The 27,560-nt window shown below is 42.6% G+C and overlaps 1 protein-coding gene across 4 annotated transcripts; it reads right to left on the bottom strand.

Annotated features, from left to right (window-relative positions):
- On the bottom strand, positions 1-25,784 carry SLC39A14 (solute carrier family 39 member 14). 4 transcript variants are annotated; one of them, XM_089539274.1, is made up of 9 exons: positions 25,615-25,784; positions 14,334-14,610; positions 13,647-13,833; positions 9,776-9,945; positions 7,331-7,447; positions 5,554-5,736; positions 4,693-4,900; positions 4,225-4,409; positions 1-3,864 (listed from the first exon to the last, which is right to left on the bottom strand). In XM_089539274.1, exons 2-9 carry the CDS (start codon positions 14,598-14,600, stop codon positions 3,718-3,720), a joined length of 1,464 nt encoding a protein of 487 aa, XP_089395400.1. In that variant the 5' UTR covers positions 14,601-14,610; positions 25,615-25,784; the 3' UTR covers positions 1-3,717. The 4 variants fall into 4 exon arrangements, with proteins under 4 accessions (XP_089395400.1, XP_089395399.1, XP_089395397.1 ...); XM_089539273.1 differs by lacking the exon at positions 9,776-9,945 and adding an exon at positions 12,297-12,466 and having other exon boundaries at positions 25,558-25,640; XM_089539271.1 differs by having other exon boundaries at positions 25,558-25,640.
- Between the last annotated feature and the right edge of the window lie 1,776 nt (positions 25,785-27,560).

Genomic DNA, 27,560 nt, shown 5'->3' with positions numbered 1-27,560 from the left:
TGTCATTACAGAATATAGTTTATTTATGGAATTTTACAAATAACTTTACGCATCACAAGACATAAGTTATATTCTTTGTTTCAACAAATTTTCATACAACACCTGAGTTATTCAAATACTGAAATGAGGGGGGGAAATAAATCTTCTAAAAAGCAGACACATTAAAACACAAATAAAAATCAAAGCTTGCTCATAGTTTGGTCAGTTTTGCATTCTCCCCTCCAAATCCCTTCCCTCAAAAGTTAAACATCTAGGCCAAGCTAGGGCTTCTGGACACTCTCTAAAACAACGTGTGCAATATCTATATCAACAACCTATTTAAACTTCATAAATATTAAGGCTGCAGTCCTATGCTACTTCCCTGAAAGTAAGTCCAAAAAAAAAGTTCAAAGGAATTTGCTTCCGACAAAATATGCATAGGACAAGGCAGCGCATGAAATGTGTGGGCCATCTCACAATTCCTTTGATATAGTTTCTAGTCTCAGACTAGACTGACAATCCTTTGTCTCAAAATCTATATAACTGGGGTGAAGGTACTGAATAAGAGATTGGGTTCTTACCCAATTTTATAATTGGATTAATTTCCAACTAGGGTAACTTCCAACTTTAAAATAAAGCCTATGATCTGGGTACATAGCAATTGCAAGAGCTATTTTACTGGCCAGGGAGTCACTGTCTGCCACTGTGAAATCTGTAGTACCTGAATGAAAACAATATACTTTGACAATTTGCTCCCAAGTCAAGAACAGAAACTAAAACTGAGACTGAACTCTCCAGTTCCGACCTTTTCAGAAGCAGAGTTATCTCAATATTGGTATATTTATCAAAATGCCAAGCATGAGAACAGTCAAAGATATCGTACCAAAAGAGTTGAATGAGAGCTTCATAATGTCTGTTGACCCTCAATTAGCTAGGTAAAGGTCACAAATATTTCCCCGGTAATTAACATGAATGTACTTAAGGTGCTTTAAAATGAGAATCTGGTGGCATTGAAAAAGTAATCATTGAATAAAACAGAGTTGATGAACTTTAAGAACATAGGCTGATTCAAGCCAGCAACCAAAAATAATTCTGCAACCATGCAAGTATATTATAACATTCTAAGCCTCTTTATTCAAAATGGCTACTAGGGTCATAGCAGAGTAGTAAACGTTAAAATTTCTGCTATACACAACTGTAACCCTAACTAATTCTAGCAACTATATTAATGCCAATTGTTCTACTAGAAATGAATGAATAGTCAAATACTAGTAAGGGTCCTCTAAGGGTAGTGTGGCATTTAGCAATGTAACTTGCTGGGAAAACCCCAATGAGTACCTCCTTATTATGGAAATAAGGAATGAATATCACTATGAAGCCCCCCTGGAAAGTACTCTGAGCTTCCCAGGTCTCAACTTCGTAGGCATGCTCAAACGTTGCATCTTCTATGGAACTTGTGGACATTTCTGAACTGCAATGTTTATCCAGAGGCCACCTTTAAACATCTCAGAATAACAGCCTGTAAAGACTGTAAAGACTTTACTATACTTTGAAAATCAACAGTGTTAATCTGTTCAGGGCCACCCAGAGCCAGCTCTTGGTGATCCTCATACCAGTACCATTTTTCCAGACCCATCTCTGTGACAGTCTTCTAAAAGAAAGAGCGATTCCAATGCCTCTTGTCTGAACACACGACAGCAAGCATCAGAATAAAGGCCAAACTAGATGAGATGTCATTGCACAATTGGTTTTTAGAGAGAGGTACCAGGGAACTGTAACCTCAGGGTTAGGGAGGGCTTTGTCTCTTTTGCCCCCTGAAATCCCAATTGGGTGCAGGGCTCCTAAGCCAGTTTCCCATTTTTAAGAAGACTGTTCCACAATTCCCCATTTTGCAAATAGTATCTCATCTCGTTTGGCCCTAAGCAGCAATTGGAAAAACACTATGGCTGTCTGAATCAGCCTCATTGCTGAATTTTCAATATACCAAGAAGGAGTACATTGCTAGTAATCCCCCGGACGCCACCAGAGTGAGTAACAAGGAAACAATTGCTTGCAAAGTCAGATTAGTTAAACTGGCATAATTATTACATCCATTACTATAAATATGACAGTTACATTATACTCCGTTTTGCACTCCCAGGTCCCATTGAACTGTCAATAATGGGTATTTTTTTTCTAATCAGTTGACATTTTAATGGGTTGAAAAAAGCAATCTAGTGCACTTCAAGGAGAGGCACACTGGGTCCCAGGTGCCTTCAAGTATCCCATGATACAGAGAGGCAGCGTTGCAATGGGTATGCAAGGAAGCGAATGCAGTTGTCATTAAAGGTTTCTGGTCAGCTTCCATTTGTTTATGCAAGAGAACTAACTTCTTTGTGGGTATCACATTAATTAGATATATGATGCAAGGGGAAAGATGCCATTTGGATTTGTCACCTCACCAGCAGAGTGTTTTGAGAATACAGCCTCTCCCCTCAAAGAATACAATGGAGATATCCAGCCGTTTGCAGAATCACAAACCAATTTGAGGGAAAGGGAGGAGAGCAAATGACACATTCGTTCCCTTATGCATCAGGAGAGAGTGATTTATATACACACAAACATTGCCACAAGACAAACTCTGACAGGGAAAGGCATTTCCTCAGTTTGACCGCCAGAGAACTGGGCATCCTTTCATTAATAAAGGACAGCAACCACAAATTCTTAAAAGATGATGTGTGAAGTGGAAAGTTTGTTATGCACCCAATTAGCTTTGATATTATCAATATGATAATACATCAGTTCACCTAGTGACTAGTGAGAAACGTAATCCTATAGTAAATCCCCCGAGACAAACCTGTTCCCTCTTCAAACGTTAGCATAACTTTCATAAACTGCAAGGCTTTCTCATCAACTAAAAATACAATTCAACTGCTTGATACTTCAAATTCAACCAATAAATGTTCACATTCCAAAGAGATTATTCACTGGCTCATCATGTGCTTCAATCTAGGAAGACAAAAGAAATGAGAAGGGTGGGCTGATCCACTCTTAAAACATGAGGAGAGGAAACTAAAAAGGGTTTGTACCTTAGGTCAATTAAATAAATCAATTGCTTACATTTGTATGATCAGAATATGGGGGAGAGGGATTATTTCTGTTTCAATTCTGTTGCAGATAGCACTTTCTTTCTCTCTACTCATCACAGGCTTTTCTCCAAAAAGCTACCTACCATCCATAGTTTTGGTAAGTTTGTAAGTCACTTAAAATACTTACTTTTTTAGTCAGTGAGCCATTGACTTTTTAGAATGTGAGGTATCTTTTAAATCAAACTAGGTATCAACAAACCAACTGATGCTCAGTATAAAACTCCAAACTATTATCTTTCTTCAGCAATTTAGGGGGAAAGGAGGAAAGAGCCCTCCCTGCTTTCAAATCTACTGGAACACCAGACCAAAATGGATGTGAGAATTCGAACATCTCTGGTTGAAACCCTTAAGACAACAAAAGGAAACAGGATGCTTTTTCTTCCTGGCAGAATATGTAGGAGAAAAGGAGGAGGAGGGATTTTGTTGCTACACTAGGAAATGGTCCTTAGGTCACTTAATCCAACAATAAGGAGTTTCAATAGTCACTGTAGGTCAGTCAATGGGAGGTCTATGAAGCAGGTTTTAAAAATGTGCCCCCTTCTGTAATCCTTGGCGCAATGCTGTGCTTTACACAGTTCCGATACATCTGCAGCTAGCAAGATGCACATCTCTATCCAATCTGGATCTGTCCTGAGTACATGGTGAGGAGCACCATAATAGCAAATCCTGTGAGAAGTCCTGCGTTCTGTATCGCAAAAGCTATCAAAGCGCTGCCGCTCCTCTCGTCTTCTCGACTGACTTCATTCATCTCTGGGAACTTATTGGACAAGGAAAGAAATTACGTTAGCAACACCATTCCTCCCCAAACGTTCTTACAACAGCTCAATAAACTAGTAGGAAGCACACTACTTAGGTCTTCATTTTAGCCTAGGTAAAAGTTTTGAGAAACACATCCTGATCCGGCCAACATTTTTTATGGCTACGGAATGAAATTTAAATCAGCTATGATTATTACTCCTGTTCCAGTGGCCACAAAGCTGAGCAGCACAGGAGCAAATGTTCTGGTGGGACAAATATTGCCCAGCTTCAAAGAACAGTACACTACATGCAAAATACAGATACAGGTCATCCCTTCGTCTCCATCTCAGCGCCAAGCATATCTACATATACTGCTTACCATATCAGCCAGTGCAATGTAGAGAAACATCCCACCAGCAAGAGCAAAAATCCAGTTTGCAGAGAAGTGACTTCCTGCCAGTATCCCAAAGCCTAGCCCCAGGTAGCAGCAGCAAGCTGAAATGAAGTTGAAGAAGAGTGCTTGCTGGATTGTCATCCCGGCATTCAGCAAAATGACGAAGTCACCTACAAGATGAAGTGGGATGCAAAAGAAGTCAGAATGGAGAATGCACACTCTGATGACCAACATGTTTGGTTCAGCAGATACTATTCAATTTTCACGACAGAGTTAAAATGTTGATCAATTGGCAGACCTAGGCTGCATCTACACTGTAGGTAGGTAGATAGAAGTCTCTCTCTGCTGGGATCATTATTTTGCAAGTTACTTGCATTATACAATCCAAAAGAGAGGACATGAATGTCAGAGAGAGTGAGAGAGAGAGAGCTAATTAGTTAAAGGAACACCTACCTAGTTCATGGGGAAATTCTTCACAGAGAATTGCAACAGAAGTGCTGATCCCCTGAAAGACTGACACAGTGAAGGAGGCACCAATGGCCAAACCATCAATGAAATTGTGAAGGCCGTCACTCAAAGTGATCATCCAGGCCAGGGTTCCGATGTCAGAGTACCGCACACCTTTCAGCCAATAGCATGTGCTCTGTGATGCCTGGAGGTCCTAAAAAGTAATATTTAAAAGGAACACACAAGGCAAGAGATTAGCACTTGAAACAAGCCCACATCCCTCTATGGAGAATACAGCCTCGAGAACCAACCTTCTTTTAATTCTGCATCATAAAATGTGTATTCATGGTCAGATATCCTCACTACCTACAGTAAGTAAGCCTTACCTAAATCCTAGTCAGTATACAAAGGGATCTTGTAGCACCTTTGAGACTAAGTGAAAGAAAGAAATTGGTAGCATGAGCTTTCATAGAGCCTAATTTCTCAGATGCATCTGAAGCAAGTCTATGAAAGCTCATGCTACCAATTTATTTCTTTCAGGTAGTCTCAAAGGTGCTACAATATCCTCTTGCATACTGATTTTACAGACTAACACCATTTTATCTTTGAATTCTAATTCCTAGTGGAGTTGAATAGGCCTGCAGCATACTTATAAAACTTACCACGGATATGTTATGCCTCCATGAACCAAATACATAAGGCCAAACAAGGTTCCCTCTCCAGTTTCTCAAAGCAGGCTAAAACACTCAGAGAGCTGCAATATGGATCAAATTTCCAACAAAGCTTTTCCCCCCTAAAAAAACAGCCTTTCCCTCCAGTGAACATTGACACAATGAGTTCGTAGCTTAACTTTAGTTAGTCACTGACCTGAACAGATAAAGAGACAACAATCTTCTCATCAACGGTTGGATTTTTGCATTCCAGATTGCTGTTATTATTAGGGATGATGTGATCCAGGTCACCATTCTGAAGTTTTTCGGTGACCCCTTCCTCTTGGTCCTTCTTGGAAGGAAGGGTCTCAGTACTGTTGTGGCTATGGCCATGATGGTGCTGGGGAGGACAGAGACAATGTCAGGTTACAATCTCCAATGTTAATCATTGCAGTTCCTTATGCTAACTTTTACCCGCTGTTCACTTAGCAGCAGCAAATGATGCATACTTTTATAGTTCTTCAGTCACAGCAATGCTCTTAGCCTACAACTTTTATGTGCCAAGTTATATCATTTCTCAGATAGTAACTGTCCTAATATGGAAATGTTGGGGCACTCCACTCCTAACTCACAAAACACCATTCCAGTTGGTGCACTGGTTATTTAAGCTTTAAAAGGCTCTTTTCAAGGACCTTTTGAATGTTCATATACTAAATACTTGGTACACTGAACTTGAACACATTTCTATCGGTCCTAACTATGTGTACATTGGAACCTTAACCATTGTAATGATTTCTCTTTACAAAACCCTTGTTGACTGTTCCACACAGTATCTGTTCACATGGTTTGTTCAGCTGCTTTAATTTTAAATCCAATGTCTACTTTTGGTTTGGATCTGTTATCAGCACCTCCTGTTTGAAAGGAACCAAGCTAGAAATTCAGATAAATAAGGCCAGCATCCAGTTCACATCAGCACTCATGCACAAAACCAGTCCTGGGTTGTTCAGGGCTACTGGAAAGGGAAATCCCATTAGTCAAACAATGCAAATGCAAGAAAAGGAAAGAAGAGTATATCTATATTGCAGAATTAAAGCCACCTGATGCCACTTTAGCTGCCAATGACTCTTCCCTACAAAATCCTGGGATCTGTTGTTTGGTGAGGTACTAGAGCTCTCTGACAGACCAAGCTGAATACCTGACCAAACTACAAATCCCTAGATTCTGTAAGCTAGCATCATGGCAGTTAGTGGTGTCATGCTTTAATTCTGCAGTGTGGTTACACCCTTGAAGTGGCGGGCGACTGGATTCTCCTTTGACTGTTCACCTGGTGGCACTAAATATTTATCCCACCTTTCTCCCACAATGGGCACTTTTATAGTTCTTCAGTCACATTAACTCCACAGCAGTTCAGGGAAACCGAGGCTTCCCCAAAAGGGCTTATTAGGGCTTTCTCTGAAAGAGGAGCAATAGCAGGGAAGCTTTCTTGATAGATAACCGACTGCAGATAATGTCACGAAATGCACAGTGATGGACATATTCTAGGATGCAGGGAGTGATAGTTAAACTCCACATCCCTAGCTTGCTCCAGACAAACTCAAGAGTATTCCTTAGAGCACTTGGACTACTTGGACACACGGGTTTTTAGGTGAGATTATATGAGGAACTCTCAAGGGCTCCCTTAGCAGAAAAATCAATGCAGGAAAAAAGCGTTCTGTATTTAAGAAGCTTTCAGGCTGCTATATCAGAGTTCTTATTCTCTGGCTGAATTTCTGCTTCTAGCAGATTTGAAGGGAGAAATACAGATCTTGTTATCTCTAGTTATTTGTTCTTCACAACTGAAAAGCATCTTGCTTCATTATAATTCTATGGTTCTATTTTATGTTAATTGACATGCAAATATGTGCTTAAAGAAAAGGAAATGAAGATTTGCACCAGAAGTAGACCCTCAACAAGTGATTTCTGACATGGGTACCAGAGGAAAAACGATGCCTCACCTTCTGCTTAAGAAGCATCTTCAGTATCTTTTCCGTGAAAAAGAAGAGATAAAAGCCTCCAAAGACGACGGCAGATTTGGAGACATAATTATCTTCCGTAGGATTGAACCCAAACGCCTGTTGAGGAGGGAAAAAAAGTGTTGGTGAAACATATTATGATGGAGTTGTATATTTACAGACTGCCCTCCTCCCCAATTCCAGACTGCTTTCTCATAATCTCAAAGAGAAGCCGGGGAGGAAGCAAAAACATCTCAGTTCTATTGCGTGGACTTGCTTGTTTCACTTTTGTTGTTTTGTGTTTTATCCTTTTTGTGTATCACACCAAGCACAAACTGACTGCAGTTCTATAAGCTTAGACATTCCTTCTGCACAGGAACCATATCTGAGAAATGGTTATAAGCTTCCTTCCCGGCAAGGTAGTTTTCTATGTGCAGCGTTTTAATATATGTTGGTGTTCAAACGTGAGCCCACACATGCATACTGAAGTGGTACACCCAAGACATGCTGCATCTACACTGCAGACTTAATACAGTTTGACACCACTTAAACTGTCATGGCTCAATGCTATACAGTTCTGGGATTTGTAGTTTTGTGAGATATTTAGCCTTCTCTGTCAGAGAGCTCTGGAGCCACCAGAAACGACAAATCCCAGGACTCCATAAGATGGAGCCATGGCAGTTAAAGCTGTATCAAAGTGCATTACTTCAGCAGTGTGGCAGCAGCTATAGGTCTGTCTCTTTACTTTAGTGGTGTTCAGATAAGAGATGATTCAAATTCCAATTGGCATTAACATCAAGTGTTACACCACCATAGCCCTTCTGCATCTAACAAAATGAAAGACATGTTCTTCGCTACAGATGTAAATATTCAACAATTTCATCCTCGCAAGTGAGAATGAATTATTTCTGCACTTTCTTCCCTGTTGCAAAAGAGAAAACTAGTATTTCTCCACAGTTGTGCCTTGGTATTCGCAAATAAACATTTCAATAAACTATTACACGCAGAGATGTGTATGTTTTTTTGGTACAAAAAGTGTGGGATTTTGGTGCAAGATGAGATTTTATCACATTTTTAATGGAAATTTTTTTTCCCAGAAAGCCATGTATTTTGCGGGGGGGACTGCTAGGGGTTTTATTCTGGTATAACAATCTTGAACCCCACAACCACCCAAAAAATCATGTGGTTATCTGGAAACAGTGTTGTTGTTGTTTTCAAGAAATACATGTTTGTGCAAAAAATTGGGTTTTCACATCAAAATGGTTCAGAGAAACTTACACTGTTTGAGCAAAATTAGTAAGTTTCGCACAACCCCCAGGAAATTGCCAAGTAGGTTACCTCTTCTTTGTGTGTTCACAAGATTGGCTGTTTTCACACCAACACCCCCAACAATTTTAGACCATCATCATCCACAAGTAGCTATCTGGAAACGTTATTTTCTTTAAAGGAGAATAAAATGTCTGTGTGCAAAATCTCCCAAGAACCCAGATTTTTCATCCAAGAAACCTTCTTATGTATATCTGCACAGAATAATTTCCCAAAACATTCTGGGAGGTGTGAATCCTGACCAAACACTGAACAAAAACGTTGCCACTGCATTATTCCAAGTGTTGGGGAATCCATTTTCAGACACAAAACATCTTCAGTATGATAATCTTTCCATCCCCATTCTTCTCCCATTTTAGATCATTTGTGTACATATTGTACATTTCAGTACATATGAAAGTGTTCAAAGAAGTTGGGTATTTTCTGCTGGGGAAGTCTTCAGCACAAATGCATTGCAGAACGATCAGTGAGTTCAGTCTCTTATTTTCAAACTCCTTCAGCACAGCGTTGGAGATACATTGCGTGCCTTTTAGGCGTTTGGCTTCTCTCCCTAGAGCAAAGTTATCCTCTGTGTAGGGATTATCCGCCTTCCTTACACCGCCGTGCTGAAGAGGCTGAACAAATATTGTATGGAAAATTACCTGTTTTGAATGGATTTGCTGCCTGGAGCAGCCAGCGTATAGAGCAGAAAATCCAGATTAATGGCATTTTTGCTCATGAGGCTGCACATGCTTTACATATTGGCATATGCTATATTGGATCGCCTCTCTTGAAGGCATGCATCCAATGCAGACAACTCAATATGGCAGTTTTTCCTCATCTCCACTGCTAATAGAGTAACACATTAAGGCCTAAGAGACATTTTTTTTAACTTAAAAAATGAAAACCCAGAAAATTGTCAAGTAAGTTGCCCATGTATCACTATTCCCCAATATACCTACAGTCTTTTTGTGGTTTTACCTGGGTTTAAGTGCTTTCTATACTGGACATATACAAAAGCAGACTAGGAGGTTGCTCATCACCCTTTCTACCTAAGAGTTTCCTTAACTTTTCCTTTTCACATCACAAATGGCATGAAAAGAGACAACTACGCAAGGAAATGCCTGGAGGCTCTGGTCCTACCTCCGGAATGAGCTGGAAGAGAGCATTGGAGTAGAGAGTACCAATGGCCAGAGCTATGAAGTAGAGGAGCAGCCGCTTGTAAAAAGTCTTCTTCATGAAGGGTACCACACTGGCCCCGACCAAGGAGCAGAGGGAAATGATGGTCACACAGAGGAAACCGTAACCCCAGACTGCAGCGCAAGTGTCAGTCCCACCCCAGTGAAACCACGATGGGAAAATCACAACACAGAAATGCACAACAACATATTCACGGTGGGGAGGAGGGAAGAAGAGGCACAGAAAAAGAGAAAGAGAGAGAGAGAAATAGGACATTTATTAGTGATTGATATGCAATTTGCAGCTGATTCAGGCATGCTGGAAGGATTTTATGGCTCTGGAGCTGTGACAAAGACCCAGCTGGAGAAGACTAGCAAGCGCAATTGTATACCTTCAAATCAGCATACAATATATATCCCCATGTCAGAGGCAGGAGACCTGTACTTTTAACAATGTGGTATCACCCACATAATATTCTCTGTAGTATTATTTTTCGTGGCCTCTGACATCAGATTATATGCATATTAATTTCTACAGAAGCCTCGCTGCTTTCATAGCAAGCTGCCCTTGAGTAAACTTGCTTCCGTTTACAGCCACAGGGCATTCAGACTTCAAGGGAATTAAAGAGTATTTCGATTCCCTCCCCTCCAAAAGTGTTGGTGGAGCTGTTCTCTTCAGTCTACTCACTGTATTTTCCCCCTTCTCTTCCCAGCATGCAGTGATGGGAGCGATGCCATACTTCCAGTACCATGTAGAAAAACATCAGCCTAACTCTTAGAAACTCACACACTTCACCTCCATGGTCTGCTGTATGGACAGAGAGACCACTTCTTGCCTGGTTTTTAGGGTACCCACAGGACTTCTGTCTCTGGTGTCCAGGGTACAAAAAGCCACTTGGCTCTGGTGTCAAGTGGCACACTTTTGTCTCGTTTCTTCTTACAAGGCAAGCCATTCAACCATGGAGGTGAACCATGCACTATTACTGTATTTCAATTCATAGTGGATCACAAAGATTTCTCCCCGCAAACAGCAAATTCCCATCCCCTCATTACATTTATTTGTGGAAGCTGAAAGGACCATGAACTCTACTGAAAAAGGAGGGATTATACTAAAGAATTATTTGGATAGCCAGGTATTAGCAGCATAAAACAGGAGCTGCAAAAATCCCATGGGGTACTGCTATGAGATTCCTTACATGAGCTTTTTCTTTACATTGAGAGAAGCTATTTGGTAAGGAAGCCAGGACAGAGGCCTCAAAAGCAGCCCTGAGTTCAGAATGTGACACCATCACACTGGGGGAAAACTAAGAGCATTCATCAGCCCTCAATTTCAGACATGTGAGGCATTCTCTGGATGTAAAATCCCTTCAAATGTATATACTACTGATCTAAAGTCAAATCAGCATGGAGGAGATCTGGATTTCAAAACCAGGAAGTAGAGTTCATGGTTGCATTTGGGGAGCCCCACAATATGCAATTGAACCAAAATTAACTCAAGATTAACTCTATTATAACCCATCATGAAATCAAGACCTTCATTCCTTTGTGATGATAAATCAATTACTCAAGGAAGAACCAAGAAAGAAACTGGGATTTCTACATAAAAGGATTCTTAAATGTATTGAAGCTTGTATGGTGTTTCTTCCTTCGCTTCTTTGCCATAAAAGCTTCTGCAGCCTCTTCGCCAGCCTCCCTGCACCATCTACTGCCATTCATTTATTCACCTAGCGAAGAGATATGTGTGCTAGAAAACCTCAATCCACATGTTGATCCTGGTTAATGTGCTCCTCTTCCTCTAAATGGTCCCTGGCAATGTACAATTTTAACTGGCTAGATTCGACTGAAGGATAGGACTTTCCATTGTTGCTAATGAGGGTGTCACCTTTGTAAATTTCCCAATAAATAATGTGCTAGTAAAAAAACAAAACAAAGCCTAATGTTTTGCACAATGAACCTTCACACAAATCACAATCAACTCATTTCTATCAACGGTGGAATGGAGATCAAGATGTAAAATCCTTTTAGCAATGGTAATGTCAGTAAAGTTCATTATAAACACAATGTTCATCTAGATCAGTGATGGCGAATCTATGGCACATGTGGCAGAGGTGGCACTCAGAGCCCTCTCTGTGGGCACACGCACCATTGTCCCAACACAGACTTCACTAGAGTTTGTCATTAGAAACTTCTCCCTTTTGGGGAGGCCCTGAAGGAAAGCAAGTTCCCAGATTATAATTCCAGAAAGTTCCCACTTATGTGCCTATAAATAGATCACAAAGGATATCTTGTTTTGTCTTCTCTAATTATCTTAGGAGGCTTCCTGATGGGAAACATAATCCTCAAAAGCACTGGGGAAGAAAACCTTCTCCCGCTCAGTTGAGAGCAGCCTATCAGGCACTAGCAGAGAATCTACTGACTGGATATATGGGGAGAAAGTGGAGTGATTGTGAGTGGATCAGTGAGCATGTGGATGTGTCTTACTGCACCTCTGGGATCAGCTGGAACAGTGCGTTAGAGAACAGCGTCCCGATGGAGAGCGCGATGAAATAAGTTAGGATTCGGGTGAAAAAGACCTTCTCGGTGCAGGGAACGATGAAGACTCCAAGGAGGGCAGCCAGGTTAATCAGTGAAACACTGAGAAAGCCAAAGCCCCATACTGTGAAACAAGAAGAAAGTAGGGCAGGTTTACCCAACTAATTGAAAACAGGAAGGGGCATCTACCTCACATAACGCTGGTGATGTTTAGGGCGATAAGTATATGGTTATGCTGTAATCATGTGGGAATTTATGATGGGCAAATCCAAGATAGCCAGAGGATATAGGCATGATCTTCTAAGCTCTTCTAGGCCACGAGCAGGGAAAGTGTCTGGACCTCTGTTCTGCAACCCCTGAAGTCACCCATGTTGTTGTTGTTGTTGTTAGTAAAATAACAGCCAAACATGTATTTGCTGTTGTTGCTGTGCACCCTCCAAGTTGTTGTTGACTTATGGCGACCCTAAAATGAGCCTATTGTGGGGTTTTCTGGTGCTGAGACCCAGGAATACATCTGCAAACGGGAACAGTGATGGCCTTAAAAAATCCATTTCTACCTATGTGATTAAGAAGAAACCACATAGCATCTCATCACTGACTCATACTCATCTTGTGATCTAGATCTCTGCTAATGCCCACCTCTGAGGGAGATACTGAAATTTTTCTAGGGAAAGACACTCCTTGCAGAATACTGAGAAGCACCTTCTGTATATAACCAACAACCTATAAAAATATTTAGAGCCAAGAATACATGACACCTGACTGAGGCTGTATTTTTGTTGGTTCAATTCGCACTGGCAAAATCCAGGTTTTCACTTGTGTGATGTAATGGGTTTTTCAAGGTTGTAAAAGAACTTGTTCACTAGCCTTCGCTACATTTCCTGCAACCAGTATTAGGGCTTTCTCATTAGAGAGAAATAATTACATACAATATTTGTGTTTAATCCTCTACTCCTATATACACCTGTATTGGACATAAAAGCAGATTATAGGAATCATATAAATGAAGAGAGAAGGCACACTTGCTATTAGCTCAAAAGCTTGTTTCCTCTACTCCACCTCATCTCCAGCCTCAGTGCCACAGATGCTTTTGCTACAAGGACAGGGCTTATGGGCCCATGGCAGTCTCCAGCTGTAAAAGTAAATCCCATTAAGAACTAGTTTACAGCTCGGACTGACATCCCACTGCTATAATAATTCGCAGAATAGAAAGGATGGCCAGAATTTGAAGGGTGTGTGCGTGGTAGTTTGTGTTTCAAAAGCTGTTAGCTTTAGCTTGGCTGGTGAATCTGTTAACTACACACCTTCTGCAGAAGTTGGCCTCCCCTCTTCTGTCCGCTCATCCTCTTCGTTCTCTAGGTTCTCCGACAGGCATGCTTTCGACTCCAGCTGTTGCAAAATAGTTGGGCAGAATTCTTGGAACTCACTTTGGCCAATATGGGACCCTTCACTCAGATTGTGGGTGGCAAAGAGGTCTGAAGAACTGAAGCACTGCAGAAGAGAAAGAGAGAGGCATACTGTGAATTCCAACGTTATACACTTTTCATACATCCTCAAGCACCCCCTACTTATCATGCACTGACTCCTATCTCTGTTCCATAGCTTCTGAACAATATCATTTTCCTAGTCATACTCAGCCAGAAAGGGCCAGTTCACACAACTAGTTTTTGATACCCTAAAAATGTGTACAGCCATTTCTGCCCCCTCACCTTGCTCCAGAAATAGTTATAATGGCATTCAAATTCTGGACAAGTTGCCTTGTTTCTTCTCTAGTAATAGGTACCAATTTTGTTTCACAGATTTCCAGATCAAGTGAGTAAGAGTTAGATGCTGGCCCTCCGTTTTGGACTCTTTTTTATCAATTTTAATTTGGTTTTGTGGTATGTATTTTACAGAAAGTTAATTTCTATAAGATGCTTTGTAGACTCATTTGGATGAACAAGTGGGACAGAAATATTTTTAATTTATTTTAAACGAATATGGTACATTACCCAGGAGAGATTCTTGTGCTGCTGCTGTGTGTGACTAATGTTGTTGCGTCCAACTCCCACATCAAGGCGGTTCAAGAGAGATTTAAGCTGCTGCAGTGTAAGTGTGTCATGTTCGCCATAACGGAGGAAGAGGTCCTGTAGGAAGGAGGCTGCTGTGATGGAAGACTGCGATGAGGCATCTTTGCTGGCTCTCACACAGAAAGAGAAACCCAAGAGATAAAGCTGAAGCACTAAGATACATCTTTGAGGACCCGCATTCCAAAACATGGCAAAGACGCTGAAAAGACAAAGACACTTGGATCAGTTACTGCAAAAACAAACAGCCCAAACCCTACCACATTTCTCTTGCTACCAAATTAAAAGATGAAATATCTTAGTGATAAGCTGCCTGATCCCACCAAATCCTGCTTGCAACATCCATCTATTCTTTTGAATATCAAATGCCCCAGTCATGCAAAGGTAGCTGCTAACAATTGCAGCCCAATATATCCATTTTTGTTCTTTCCTAACATAGATAGAGAGTGTGAGGTGCAAGCCAAAGATACAGAACTGATTATATTTCCACAGTCAAGTCAAAAACTAGTTAAGGACTGTACCAAACCTCATCTTTTGGAGCCAGGTGGTTCAGTACACAGACTTGTAGGAATTTAGAGCTCCTGATGACAGTGGCCTCTCCTAGTTGGAGGAGCTGGGCCTAAGGCAAAAGGGGGCCCTACTCCGCCAACAGGAGATGCTTAGGACATACTGCCATCCTCTGAAGATTGTAAAAGAGATAAGGAGAGACAATGCCAATCTCAGTGTCTGCAAATAGGAGACACTGATTCATTAAGCACCTGTGTCTTGAGATAGCTGCCTATAAAACTACCAGTTCCCTGGCATTTTTGTTGCTTGCAACTGTTCTGTCTTGAAGACTGGCAGTACTTTTCAGCATTAGTGATTTCTTGACCCTGGACTGGCTACAATTGACAGCTGTGTTTTACTCTTTGCTACCTTCATTTATCATTTATCTGGACTACTGCTGACTTGCTATAATGACTTCTGGACTGGCTGACACCCATACTCTTGTTTCGCCCTTCATCTTGCTGGATAACCTGCAACTGACCTGGACTGGATTAACTACACAACAGCTCTTACACTCCAACTACCAGGTTTATGGCTCACTTGCTGACAGGAGCATAGGGCAGTCTGCCCTTTTCAGTATCACCAGAAGAAAATGATCATTGTGACTAAAGTTGGTGTGTGTGTGTGTGTGTATGCTCCTTCACGTTGCCTGTTGACTTACGGCAAACCCATTAATTTCATAGAGTTTTGTTAGGCATGGAATACTTAAAGGCGTTTTTTTCCCTCTGAAATATAGCTTACAGCACCTGGTATTCATTGGCAGTTTCTCATGCAAGTACTAACAAGATTTCATCTTGCTTAGCTTCCAAGATCAAATGGTATCTGATGCTTTTAGAGTATTTAGGCTGTACTCTAGGGATGATACAAATCCAAAATTCAGTACCCTTCCTTCAACCACATAGCTCCCAAATTTAGATGGAAAAAGCCCCAATTCAGCTTACCCTGATGTGAGCGACAATTCCCCCTTTACCTCTATCATTTGCAACCAATGACCTCAGGCCTTTTGAGCAGCCAGTCCCGATTTCTGGCTGCTGAAATTTATAGCTGTGCAGAAGTCCCAGGGGCTGTTCTTTACTACAGGGCTACCATCAATCAAATGGGAGCAGGAGGTTTACCATCTGGGTTTTGCAAGCTTCTCCAGCCAGCAGCTGCAAAACCCTTCCATATTCACAGCAAGAAAAGCTATGAAGAAGTCTGGAAGGAACACATGTTTTCAAGAATCAAGTTGTATTAATGGCCTTGTCTGATAATTTTTTGCATTGGCAGTCTGGGACTGGAAAAAGAGATGAAGTTTGGGAATGGACTGGCAAAGTGAATTGTCCTCTGTTGCTAACCTTCTTGTACAGCTCCCATTCTTAACTGGGGCCAATGGAAAGATGGCTCATGCCTGCGCACTTTGTTTTCTCTCTCTACTATATGGCCCTTAAGAGTCCATCTTCCATTGGCCTTGCCTTGGAAGGAGTGCATCCCAGTCCAGGGGTCCATTTAGCCAGCAATGATTACTGAATTTGGTTGCTGGCTGGTGGATAGTCTGGATACAACGTGTTCCTACCATTTGCTCTGAAGAGTGCTGGATCCCAACACTGAAAGGGCTGGACTTCTTCGCTGTTGTGTACCATCTGCTGCATCCTCTGCAATATTTACCACCAATAAAACTTTTCTTATAGCAGTAACATTCCACCAAAAGATCTACACCCAGATCCGGAACAGAAAAGGAATTGAAGATTTTATGCTGGACTAGTCTGCCATATGTTGAGAGTTCAGAAGGCTTCTTGGTTTATTGCTGAGGTATTTCCTACTTTCCTGTAGTAAGCGAACATCCTCTTTGAATCGTGGAACCATAATTGCTGATGACAGAGTTTTCCAGACTCGGTTATCACAAAGGCCTCGAATTTAAACAACGGAGACTCTTCCTAATGCAAACGTTAAGGTGGACCATGATGAACTAGAGGTACAATACGTACCTTCGGTTAGCAGCTTCTGAAATGGAGCAAGGCTACGGAATACAGAGAACCATACGTGAGACTATAAATCTTGTGCTGAATAATCTCTTGAAGGTATGTCTGCTGTGATATGCTGATGCCATTTTTAACTCCAGTGCCCCTGCCATATGTAGGCAGACAGATAAGGAGAGGGCATTTCAGTTGTGGCGCCCTGACTTTGGAAGTCTTCCAGGAAAGCCTGAAAGGCACTGACATGGTTATCTTTTTGGCACTAGACAAAGGTCTTTGGAAAATATTCTCTGGCATTAAAAACAGTTCGCAAAAAAACCCAATGTCTTCATTGTCTGTTGACTTATAGCAACCCCATAAAGTTAACAGGGTTTTCTTAGACAAGGAATACTCAGAAATGATTTTGCCATTTCCTTCTTCTGAAATACAGCCTCCAGCACCTGGCATTCATTGGCTATCTTCCATCCAAATACTAACCAGGGCTGACCCTACTTAGCTTCCAAGATCAGACAGGTTCTGGTGTCTTTAGGGTATTTAGGCCATTCAATAGACAATGAATATTATAAATGGCTTGTACAGTTTCCCCTCTGATCTAAAACATTTGCCATAACCTTATGAAGCTACAAGGAGAAATTATATGCCTAGGCAGCACTTTGTTCTCCAACTGGACCTGCAGGAAGAGAGATGGGCACAAAGCCACAATCAACATCCATATAATTTGCCTAAAAGCCATGTGAGAAATTCCTGGCTCAAAACCACAATTATTCTTTCCCTTACTTTTAGCCTAATTCAGCTTTGCTCTTTTAGTTCAGAATAAAACATAGAATCCTGTCCAGGAGGTTCTTTAAATCCACAAAGTTGCCTGTACTTTCCGTTCCTTGTTATTTATGTCCAAAGTTTAAAGATCAAATTCTGAGTTTACCAGACTCACCCTCAAAATTCTGGGCCGCAATTCAAATATGATCAATTCTCTTTGCGCATGTCAGCTCCTAACTCTAAAACACCAATGCTGAAACGAAGATGGAAATGATTTGAAATAACTCATACTGGGGACTGGCCAAGGGACATTGCTCTCAGACCCCCACCCCAAGTACTAAAACACTAGACACTTGGAGATTTGGCAGTGGCTCCCTAACTGTGGTCTATTTGATGGTTTGGACTTCAACTCCCAGTAGCCCTACCCAGTTTGATCATCAGTTAGGAATTATGGGAGATGAAGTCCAAGACGGGAATCACTGTAGAGCACTGCTTTCAATCTTTTCGCACCTGAGACCTGTCTATAAAATCAGAGGAGGACTATTTAAATCAAAAACAAATTTAAACAGCTGACTTTAGTTTTCCACTTGTCATACACATATATAAGTGTGAAAGACTGCAGGCTACAGGTGAAGGTAGCCTCCCAAAGGTTGCAAGAGGCTAAAGTCAAGGTGCTATAGAGTGATGGAACTATTGTTCCAGTTTCCTTCCGCTGCCCCTTTCTTGGTACCAAAACTGGTTCCAGGGGAAGAATGCCACTCTCCTGATACTACTAACAGAAGCAGTTCCATTTTTGGTTATCCTATCAGATTTAGGCCACTGGTCTTGCTCTAGAATCCTGTATGATGCACTCCATCAGAAAGTAAGCTGTAGCATCCCACAGCATTTGATGCATGGTTGACAAGCAGTGGGGAGCTGTGAATGGCTGTGGTTTCCTAAAATGTGTTCTCTGACCATTTAAAGGAGATCTATCCTTTTACTCTTTGCTATGCTTCCTGCAGTAAATATGAGAATAATTGTCTCATATAGATGTGAAACAAACTTAAGGATGGGAAGCAGCTGAACCAGACTTGGTTGTGCTTGAGTCCAAGGATCTTCCTTGCGGCTTCACACTCACTTGGGTTTCAGTGTGAGCAAAGCGAACTGCATTGCTGACTACATGATTTCCATGTGGAACTCTCTGTGCATTCCCAAATGCTCCATGAAGTAACAGTTCCAGTGCATTTTATTTAAATGTTACCCGAGGCAATTTAGGAAAACAGGGATTGAAACTGTCCCATCATTTTTTCCTGCAAAAACAAAACTAACTTCTCTCCACCTGCCACAAGCTGACTTCATTTCTCAAGGAATTCCTACACTTTTGTGAAACAAAGATCTCAAAGTTCAGTTAAGCTGTTAATACTCTGAGAATGTGATCCCATTTTAATCAGAATGGGTTGGATGTCATGCAAGGGCATGGGGAGTCCCCTGTAGAGTTTGCTGGGTCTGTGTTTGGAGAGGAGAGAAGAGGCCCTTCCCTTCACCAGGTTGTTTTGGGAAGAAAACAAGTGACCAAGTTGCCTTGGGATGACGATGGATCCAGACAGGCCTTGGCACTCCAGCAGTGACACTGACCACTACGTCTCTGGCTGTGGTCCAACGCTGTTCTGGGTCAAACTCCACAGGAGACTAAAGTCTGTAACACATCAGCAGAAACTGGTGTTTAATGTGGCCATGAGCCTCCTGAATGGGTGTGGAAATAATAATTCAGCACTAGGTCACAGGCAGTGTTTTACTAAGAGCACTCACTGCCAACACACACATTTGCTTCATGTGGACTCAGCAACAGATTCCAGTTTCCAACCATTTAACCCTGACCCACTGACTATCACTGACCTATACCCTCAACCAAAATGATCGCATTTGGTGCTGTACGCTCCATTGGTCAAGACCTATCTTTAAAATGGTGGGTACTCGCTGAGGAATGCATTGGGGACACCTTGCAGACACCAGAGTTTCCTTCAAGAGCCTGTGAACGAACGTGAAAAGAACATGAAAAGATTCATCTTCTCTTTACACTTTGCTAACAACTTCTGCAAACATGACTGCAGCATAAAACAGAGACTCATTCTTACCTTTGAAAGGAAAGACCCCCAAAAGGATCCACTTATCCCTTGCCTCTGCCCACAGAATCCTAGAGGTGAAAACTACTCCAAGGGCCACCAACTAGATGTAAAGGGGTCACAAGGGTCAAAAAGGTTTGAGAACCACTGGGTTATAACCCGCAATTGTAATATGCCAAGAATGGGAGTCATCTCACCAGGTCTCTATTATGCCTATAAAATACCCCGAAGGCACTGGATCACCTTTGATCTTGGAAGCTAAACAAGATCAAGCCTGGTTAGTAGCTGGAAGAGGGACCGACAAGGAATACTAGGTAATGTAGGCCATATTTCAGAGGAAGACAATGGCAAACCACCTCTGTGTATTCCTTCCCAAAGAAAACCCTATAAAATTCATGGGGACATAAGTCAACTGGTGTCTTGAAGGCATGCATTACATACAAGCCCCGCTAAGCATAAAAGAAACCTGCTTCAACGTTCCTATGTGCAGGATTAATCTGTTACTCTTTCCTACTGAACGGGAAACATCTGTTCTGAATCCACATAAGAGGAACGCATTTTGAGATGCAACTATTCTGGGTATATGTAAAAGGAACAATAATGAGCAGAAAGGGTCATAATAAATCATTCTCAGTTACTCTCAGAAACATAGTTAGGCAGTGGGGGAACCCAAAGGCTTTTCAGAATGCAAACTCCAGGGACTAATGGAAACTCTGACTAAGTCACTGAGATCATGCCTCTAAGTTTCTCCTTTGCCAGCTCCAAGTGGTAAGATGCAGGAGAGAAAACTCAATCCGGTGCAGCATGACCTTCGCAGCTTGGAGATGTAAAAGAAACAAACGAGGCAAGTTGGGGAAATTTCGAATCCAGAGAGAAAATGCAGAACAGTAACAAAAAATCAAAGTAGAGTATGCTTTCAAGTACATTCTGACTTATGGTGACTTGCCCAAGATCAAGAATGTGGGTTTCCGTGACTAAGCAGGGATTTGAACCCTGTTCTCCAGAGTGCAGTCCATCACTCAAACTGCCTACAAGGGTGTAGGTCTGCCAATACTTGGCCCCTAGTTCAAATGATGCTCTCAGGTGTTACATGGGGGAAATGTCAGTGGAGGGCACAATGCCAGGAAGTCTCAGCAACATTTTAAAGCATTATGGCTCTATCTGCAGCAACTTTTGGGAGGACATAATTCCTTAGTGATTTAGAAAGCTCCTTTTCTCAGGCACCAGAGATGAGCTAAAAGTTACGATACCAAATCTGTGTTTCTACAGCCCTCCTTTGCAATTTTGCAGATCTCAAGTGTTTGTCAACAGGTTTTAACTCAGTTCTGAAGGTTTTGTTTTTTGTATAAAGTCTTACCTTGACACAATTTATAAACCACATTTTAAAAAGCCGGACGTATAAGGCTTGGTGGTTTTCCAGACCTTTCACCATTTTGGACATGCTCCAGATTGTCGCCATCCTTTTTGACTTGTGGTGCCCAGAACTGGACACAGCATTCCAGGTGAGGCCTGGCCAAAGCAGAATAAAATTCCACTATGACTTCCCTTGATCTAGACACTATACTTTCCCTGCTGCCGCATCACACTGTTGACCCATGTTCAATTTGTGGTCCATTAGGACTATTGGATTACTTTGACATCTAGTCTTGTAAGTCAGGTGTCCCCCATCCTATATGCATTTCATTTTTTCTGCCTAAGTGTAGTACCTTACATTTCTCTCTCTTGAAATCCATTTTGTTAGTTTTGGCCAGCTTTCTGATCTATTAAGGTAATTTTGAATTCTGATCTTCTCCTCTGGGATATTAGCTACTCCTCCTAATTCGGTGTCCTCTGCAAATTTAATAAGCATTCTCTCTATCCTTTCATCCAAGTCATTGATAAAGATGTTCAATAGCACTGGCCCAGAACCCTGTTGCAACCCATTGGTTACTTCTCTCCAGGATGGCCTTTTGTTTTTATTATGTCTAGGTGGAACAAATGAAGGTATTTAAAAATTCCCCTCAATCTATGGGGAGCAGTTCCTATTCCAAATGGTTTCTTCGATGTACTCGCATATGAACTTCTAAAGTCACTGGGGGAGAAGGTATTTACACAAGCCTTCCAAGCACAACCTCTGAAGTGTATAAAAATAAGCCATGTCCACTGAATGTTTGTATTGCACCATGCCACTTGTGACCAAGGGGGAAAAAACAACCCAGCAGACCCTAACAATAACTAGGCACGTTCTTTGGATTCGTTCAGAAAATAATTCTCTGCCCACCATGCTAAAATGAGCTTTGAAAAAGATATAAACAAAGTCAAGAGCAAGCTGTTCATACGTATGACCCTCTCGCAGTTTCTGCTCTGCCAAAAAGCTGCCATCGCCAGCTCAGCATCAGCCCCCAACAAGTCACAAGCTTTTCCCTCCTGATACACCATTCTGCATTCCACCATCAGAGCAATCCGCTTAAGAGAGATGCTACAGAGACTTTCGACAGAGCTGAACAGAGAAAACAGTTTAGCCAGCATCACAACAGTGCTATCAAATAAACAACTTTCTTTATAGACACCCCCCAAAAAATACTGTCATCTTTATCTTAAATTAAGGCTCCGCTGGAATACAGAAGTTTAGCCATGCATTTGTCATGGTATATTGAGTTATCCTGGATCCACATCCTTGCAGAGGGAGGACCTCAAAAGAAAAAGAGCTCAGTGTACTAAGACAGCAATGGTGTGTGTGTGTGTGGAAAAGTCTATTTAGGTGTGATGTAAGAGGAAACGAGCAACGTGGAGTCTAAACATACATGTGGCTTTGGAGGAGCACTGTGGAAAGAGATCTGCTCCTGGCAGATAGCATGGCTAGTTCGAAGGAGGAGCAAGGCTGCATTCTGCCCATGTTGCATGGCAAGGGGACTGCGGAAACAATCCAGTTTGGGACCACATTAACGGCCCTAGTTTAATGCTAAAGAGTTCTTGGAACTCTAGTTTTGTGAGACATTTAGCCTTCTCTGTCAGAGAGCTCTGGTGCCACAACAAACTACAGTTCCCAGAATCTCCTAGCACTGACCCAGGGAAGTTAAAGTGGTCTCAAACTGGATTATTTCTGCAGTGTGTTTTGGACCCTGGGTTTGATTCCTCACTCCAGCCATAGAAACCCACTGGATGATTTTAGGTGAGTCACACACTCTCAGCCCCTGTGCAAAAAACCCTCATTATATGGTTCCTTCAGGGTTGTCATAAGTCAGAAATGACTTGAAGGCGCACAACAAGAACAAATAAACTTACCGTCAGGCTATGTTTCTAAGGTGCATAGGAAATAACATTATCATTAAAAGAATTTCATGAATAGACTTGGCTTCTGTCTTCAAGATATCTCATTATGTATTTGCAGATATACCAAAATCCATTTTAGAAATCCAAATCATTTCCAGTCCCTTCAGGTAAGAGAGATTGGACTGACTAAAGGGCCAGGGGATTTTTGCAGAAGGCCAGGACAGAGTAGTGCCTGTGAGGCTTCATGGGCACGCTTTGGGGAAGGGAATGAGTGTCTGAATGGGTGGAGGGTCAGACATGGAAAGATTACCATAGTCAGACCTCACCTGGAGTATTGTGACTAGTTCAAGAAGGATGTTGAGAAGCTGGAGTGTGTCCAGAAGAGGGCAACCAAAATGGTGAAGAGTCTGGAGATCATGCCTTGGAGGAGAGACTTAGGGAGTTTGGTTTAGCCTGGGAAAGAGGAGGTTAAAGCATGACATGATGGCCATGTTTACGTATTTGAAGAAGTGTCATACTGAAGATGGAGCAAGCTTGTTTCCTGCTGCTCTAGAGAATAGGACACAGAGCAATGGATGCAAGCTACAAGAAAAAAAGATTCCACCTAAACAGGAAGCTACAGGAAAAGAGATTCCACCTCAACATTAGGAAGAACTTCCTGACAGTAAGGGCTGTTCGACGGTGGAACACACTCCCTTGGAGTGTAATGGAGTCTCCTTCCTTGGAGGTCTTTAAGCAGAGGCTGGATGGACATCTGTCGGGGATGCTTTGACTGAGAGTTCCTGCATGGCAGAATGGGGTTGGACTGGATGACCCTTGTGGTCTCTTCCAACTCTATGATTCTAAGATCTTCCTGGCAGTAAGAGGTGTTTGACAGTGGAGCACACTCCCTTGGAGAGCAGTGGAGCCTCCTTCTTTGGAGGACTTTAAACAGAGGCTGGATGGCCATCTGTCACAGGACCTGCTTTGATGGCTGAAGGGGGTTGGGCTGAATGGCCCCTGGGGCTTCTCTATGGACTACCTGAGAGACTGCCTTCCTTAAGCAGAGGCTGGATACACAGCAAAAGAGGGATGGTCTGGATGACCCCTGGGGAATCTATTAGTAGGATTCTCTGATCTTGTGGAACTACAGTAGAGACTACCTTCCTCAAACAGAGGCTGGATGGTCATCTTCTACACGGAAGTATTGATGGCATCTTCCTGCAGAGCAAAGTGGGGTTGGTCTACACAATCTCTGGGGATCTCTTCTAGGATCTCTGGGATTCTCTGATCTTGTGGGACTATCTCAGAGACTGCCTTCCTTAAGCAGGGCCTGGATGCCTATTTGTGGGGAGGGCTTTGATGGCATATCCCTGTATGGCTGAAGGGGGTTGGACTGGGTGACCCCTAGGAGGGTCTCCCCCAAGTCTAGGAATCTACAGACTAACTCAGCGACTGCCTTCCTTAAACAGAGGCTGGATGGCCATCTGTTACATGGAGTGTGTTGGTGATAGCTTCCTTCATAGCAAAAAGGGGTTGGAATGGATGACCCCTGGAGGTCTCTTGTAGGATCTTCTGATCTTATAGGGCTCCCTAATACTGCCTTCCTTAAACAGAGGCTGGATGCCCATCAGTCACAAGAGGTGCTTTGGTGGTGTCTTCCTGCATGTCCAAATGGGTTGGACTGGATGACCCCTGGGAAGATCTCTTCTAGGATTGTATGGCCTCTAGGAGTCTCTGATCTTGTGGGACTATCTCACAGACTGCCTTCCTTAAGCAAGGCCTGGATGACTATTTGTGGGGAGGGCTTTGAGGGTGCATCCCTGCATGGCAGAAGGGGTTACTTTGATTGAGAGTTCCTGCATGGCAGAACAGGGTTGGGCTGGATGGCCCTTGTGGCCTCTTCCATCTCTATGATCCTATGGATGACCATGTCCTGGAGGACTGTATGGACTGCCTCAGAGGCTGGGTGGCCATCTCTCACAGGGAGCACCTTGAGGGTGTCTCATACATGGCTGAAGGGGATTAGGTTAGATCAGTGGTCCCCAAGCTGAGCCCTTGAAGACATTTTGGACTTCAGCTCCCAGAAGCCTCAGCCATGTCAGCCAATGGCTTGGGATTCTGGGAGCTGGAGTCCAAAAGCCCTTGAAGAGCACAGTTTGGGGACACTGGACTAGAGGAGCCTTGGAGCCCCCAAAGCTCTAGCAGTGCTGAAAGGCCAGTCCTGCAGCCACTCAGTCCCAAGGCTGTGAGTTCGAGTCCTGCCAGGGGCTGAAGGGGCCAAAAGGAGCGGCCAGGTTAATGGGGGCCATTCTCTTACACGCTGCAAACACGGTGCGCCTTTAAGGGTTTTGGACTCCAGCTCCCAGAATCCCCGGCTATTGGCCCAAAGGGCTGAGGCTTCTGGGAGTTGAAGTCCAATAACAAAAAAGCTCTTAAAAGGGACAGTGGGACAGGGGCAAGGAAAACTGGTCCCTTTCGTCCACCGTCGCCGCCACCGCTGCCAATATCCTCCCGCCCTCAGCCCCGCCGAGGCCCCCTTTCCCTCCACTTCAGCCTCACCTGCCCGGCTCGCTTCAGCCCAGGCCCGCCAACGAGGACACAGAGAGGCTCACTCACCGACTGACTGGAGGTGACGACTGCGCATGCTCACTCTCTCCCTCGAGGAGGCGGTGCTGGCAAAGGCCACGCCCACATCCCGCCGGCCCAGAGAACCCGAAGGCTTGTTTTGCATAACCACGCCCCCTCTGACCCAGGATTGGTGGAGGGCCAGCGTGGCCACGCCCTCCGCCTGGAGAGCCTCTGCCGCGTGGCGCCGCTCAAGGAGGCTTCGGGTCCAGAATAGAAGTCAATGGAGGATTTCGTTAAGGTTGCCTTTTCCCAGCATTCCTTGCGCCTGGGCATCTCATTTGCATATTATGCAAATTACAATGCGCAATGTTGTAATTAAATATTATATTGCATATTATAGTAACTATTATATAATTATATTATTAATATTTGCAAACCTAGAGATTATATTATATTGCACTCATAATATTTAATTATAATATTGCATATTATAGTAATACTGCATTATAATTGCATTATAATACAATGATATAATTATGATATTGCACATTACAGTGAGCAGAATATGTACATCTAGAGATTATATTCTATTTAATTTCATTGTATGATATTTCATTATATCTCAACATGATCTTGCTTATCATAATTGGCATAATACTCAACACACAAAGCAATGAGCCACACTGGCTCTCATTCTGTCCCACTTGTGATAAAGGCAGACCTCTGCGAAGGGAGAAACCGAGTCCCGTCGCGTCTGAGGGAAAATGGGAACGGAGGCAGGGAACAGGTCCTGAGGGTTTTGATGCTTAAGAGGCATCAATAGTCATCAATAATAAACAACCCCATTGACCCTTTTGCCCTTGGCTCCGCCATCGGCGCAGTGCGCCTGAGATAGGGAAGCCGTGCGTCTCCAAGCAAATTCCCAGGGAGTTAGCTTTCCAGGAACAGGTTAACCATTAAACGAAGTGATACTTCAGACAAGGGGCAGATAAAGCCACTGTCGTCGTTATAACAAAGAACGCTGTTATGGGGTATCCTGAGACAAGACGGCTGGGATTTCGGGGAGTGGAGGTCCAAAACACCTGAAAGACTGAAGTTTGGGAATCACTGCTCTTAGACATTTGGCATAGAAAGAGAGTTAAGACGTCTGGATGTTTTCTTATGAAGTAGTGTCAAACCAACTTTGCATGGAGGGATGGAGAGATAGTGGAGTGGGCCTTTGGTATTCACTGGGGTTTTGTTCCAAGGTCCCCCATGGATAACAAAATCCGTGGATGTTCAAGTCCCATTAAATAAAACGGCACAGCAAAATGGTGTCCCTTATATAAAATATCAAAATCAAGGTTTGGCTTTTGGAACTGATACTTTTTTGGGGATATTTTCAAGCCGTGGAAGCTTGAATCCACGGATAAAAAAAAAATCTGTGGATAAGGAGGGCTGACTCTATCTATCTATCTATCTATCTATCTATAGACTGTACTCATATATAAGTTTAGAAATTTAGGTTAAAAAACTGACCCCCCCCCCCCCAAAAAAAAAAATTGAGTTGACTTATCCCTGGGTCAATTTAAGTACTGTACAGGTGTATTTGGAAAAGGTCACCTATCCCCAGCTCTTTATGCAACTCTTTCTCTGCTGCTTCTTCCCCCTTTTTCTTTTTTCAACCACAGAAAATCAGTCCAAGGGGGAGAATGCCTTTTGATGGAGGAGCCGTCAGTCTGGAATCGCTCTCCAAAACCCATCATTACTTGCAACTTCCTTTCAATTTTCACAATTAACAACTGTTTTTGGCTTGCCACAAAATTACACCAGAAAGACAACGGCACCTCTTTGCCATCTTGGACTTTTAGAAGAAAGGGCCTTCTGTCGCTCCTTTAATACTGTGGGACCGGTGTCTTCTGACCTCCAAAAACAATGGTGCCCCTGTGCCATTTCTTTGTACCATTAAGTGGTGCCTTCATCAGTGCCGAAATATTAATGGGAGAGGAGTTAAT

This window comes from Sceloporus occidentalis, unplaced genomic scaffold (genome assembly GCF_023333645.1).
Source record: "Sceloporus occidentalis isolate IW3139 unplaced genomic scaffold, rSceOcc1.0.p SCAF_9, whole genome shotgun sequence".
NCBI classification, from domain to species: Eukaryota; Metazoa; Chordata; class Lepidosauria; order Squamata; family Phrynosomatidae; genus Sceloporus; species Sceloporus occidentalis.
The sequence above is the reverse complement of the archived record's forward strand: the minus strand, read 5'-3'. Positions and strand labels throughout refer to the sequence as shown.

Bases quoted from the DNA above. Each gene is read 5' to 3' on its own strand.
- SLC39A14 (XM_089539274.1), bottom strand. From the start codon at position 14,600: ATGTTTTGGAATGCGGGTCCTCAAAGATGTATCTTAGTGCTTCAGCTT. The intron at 5,737-7,330 runs GTGAGGCATCGT...TGTCCTCCCCAG, and splicing joins AGATGCTTCTTAAGCAGAAG to CACCATCATGGCCATAGCCA. The intron at 4,901-5,553 runs GTCAGTGACTAA...ATTACTTTTTAG, and splicing joins TTGTCTCTTTATCTGTTCAG to GACCTCCAGGCATCACAGAG.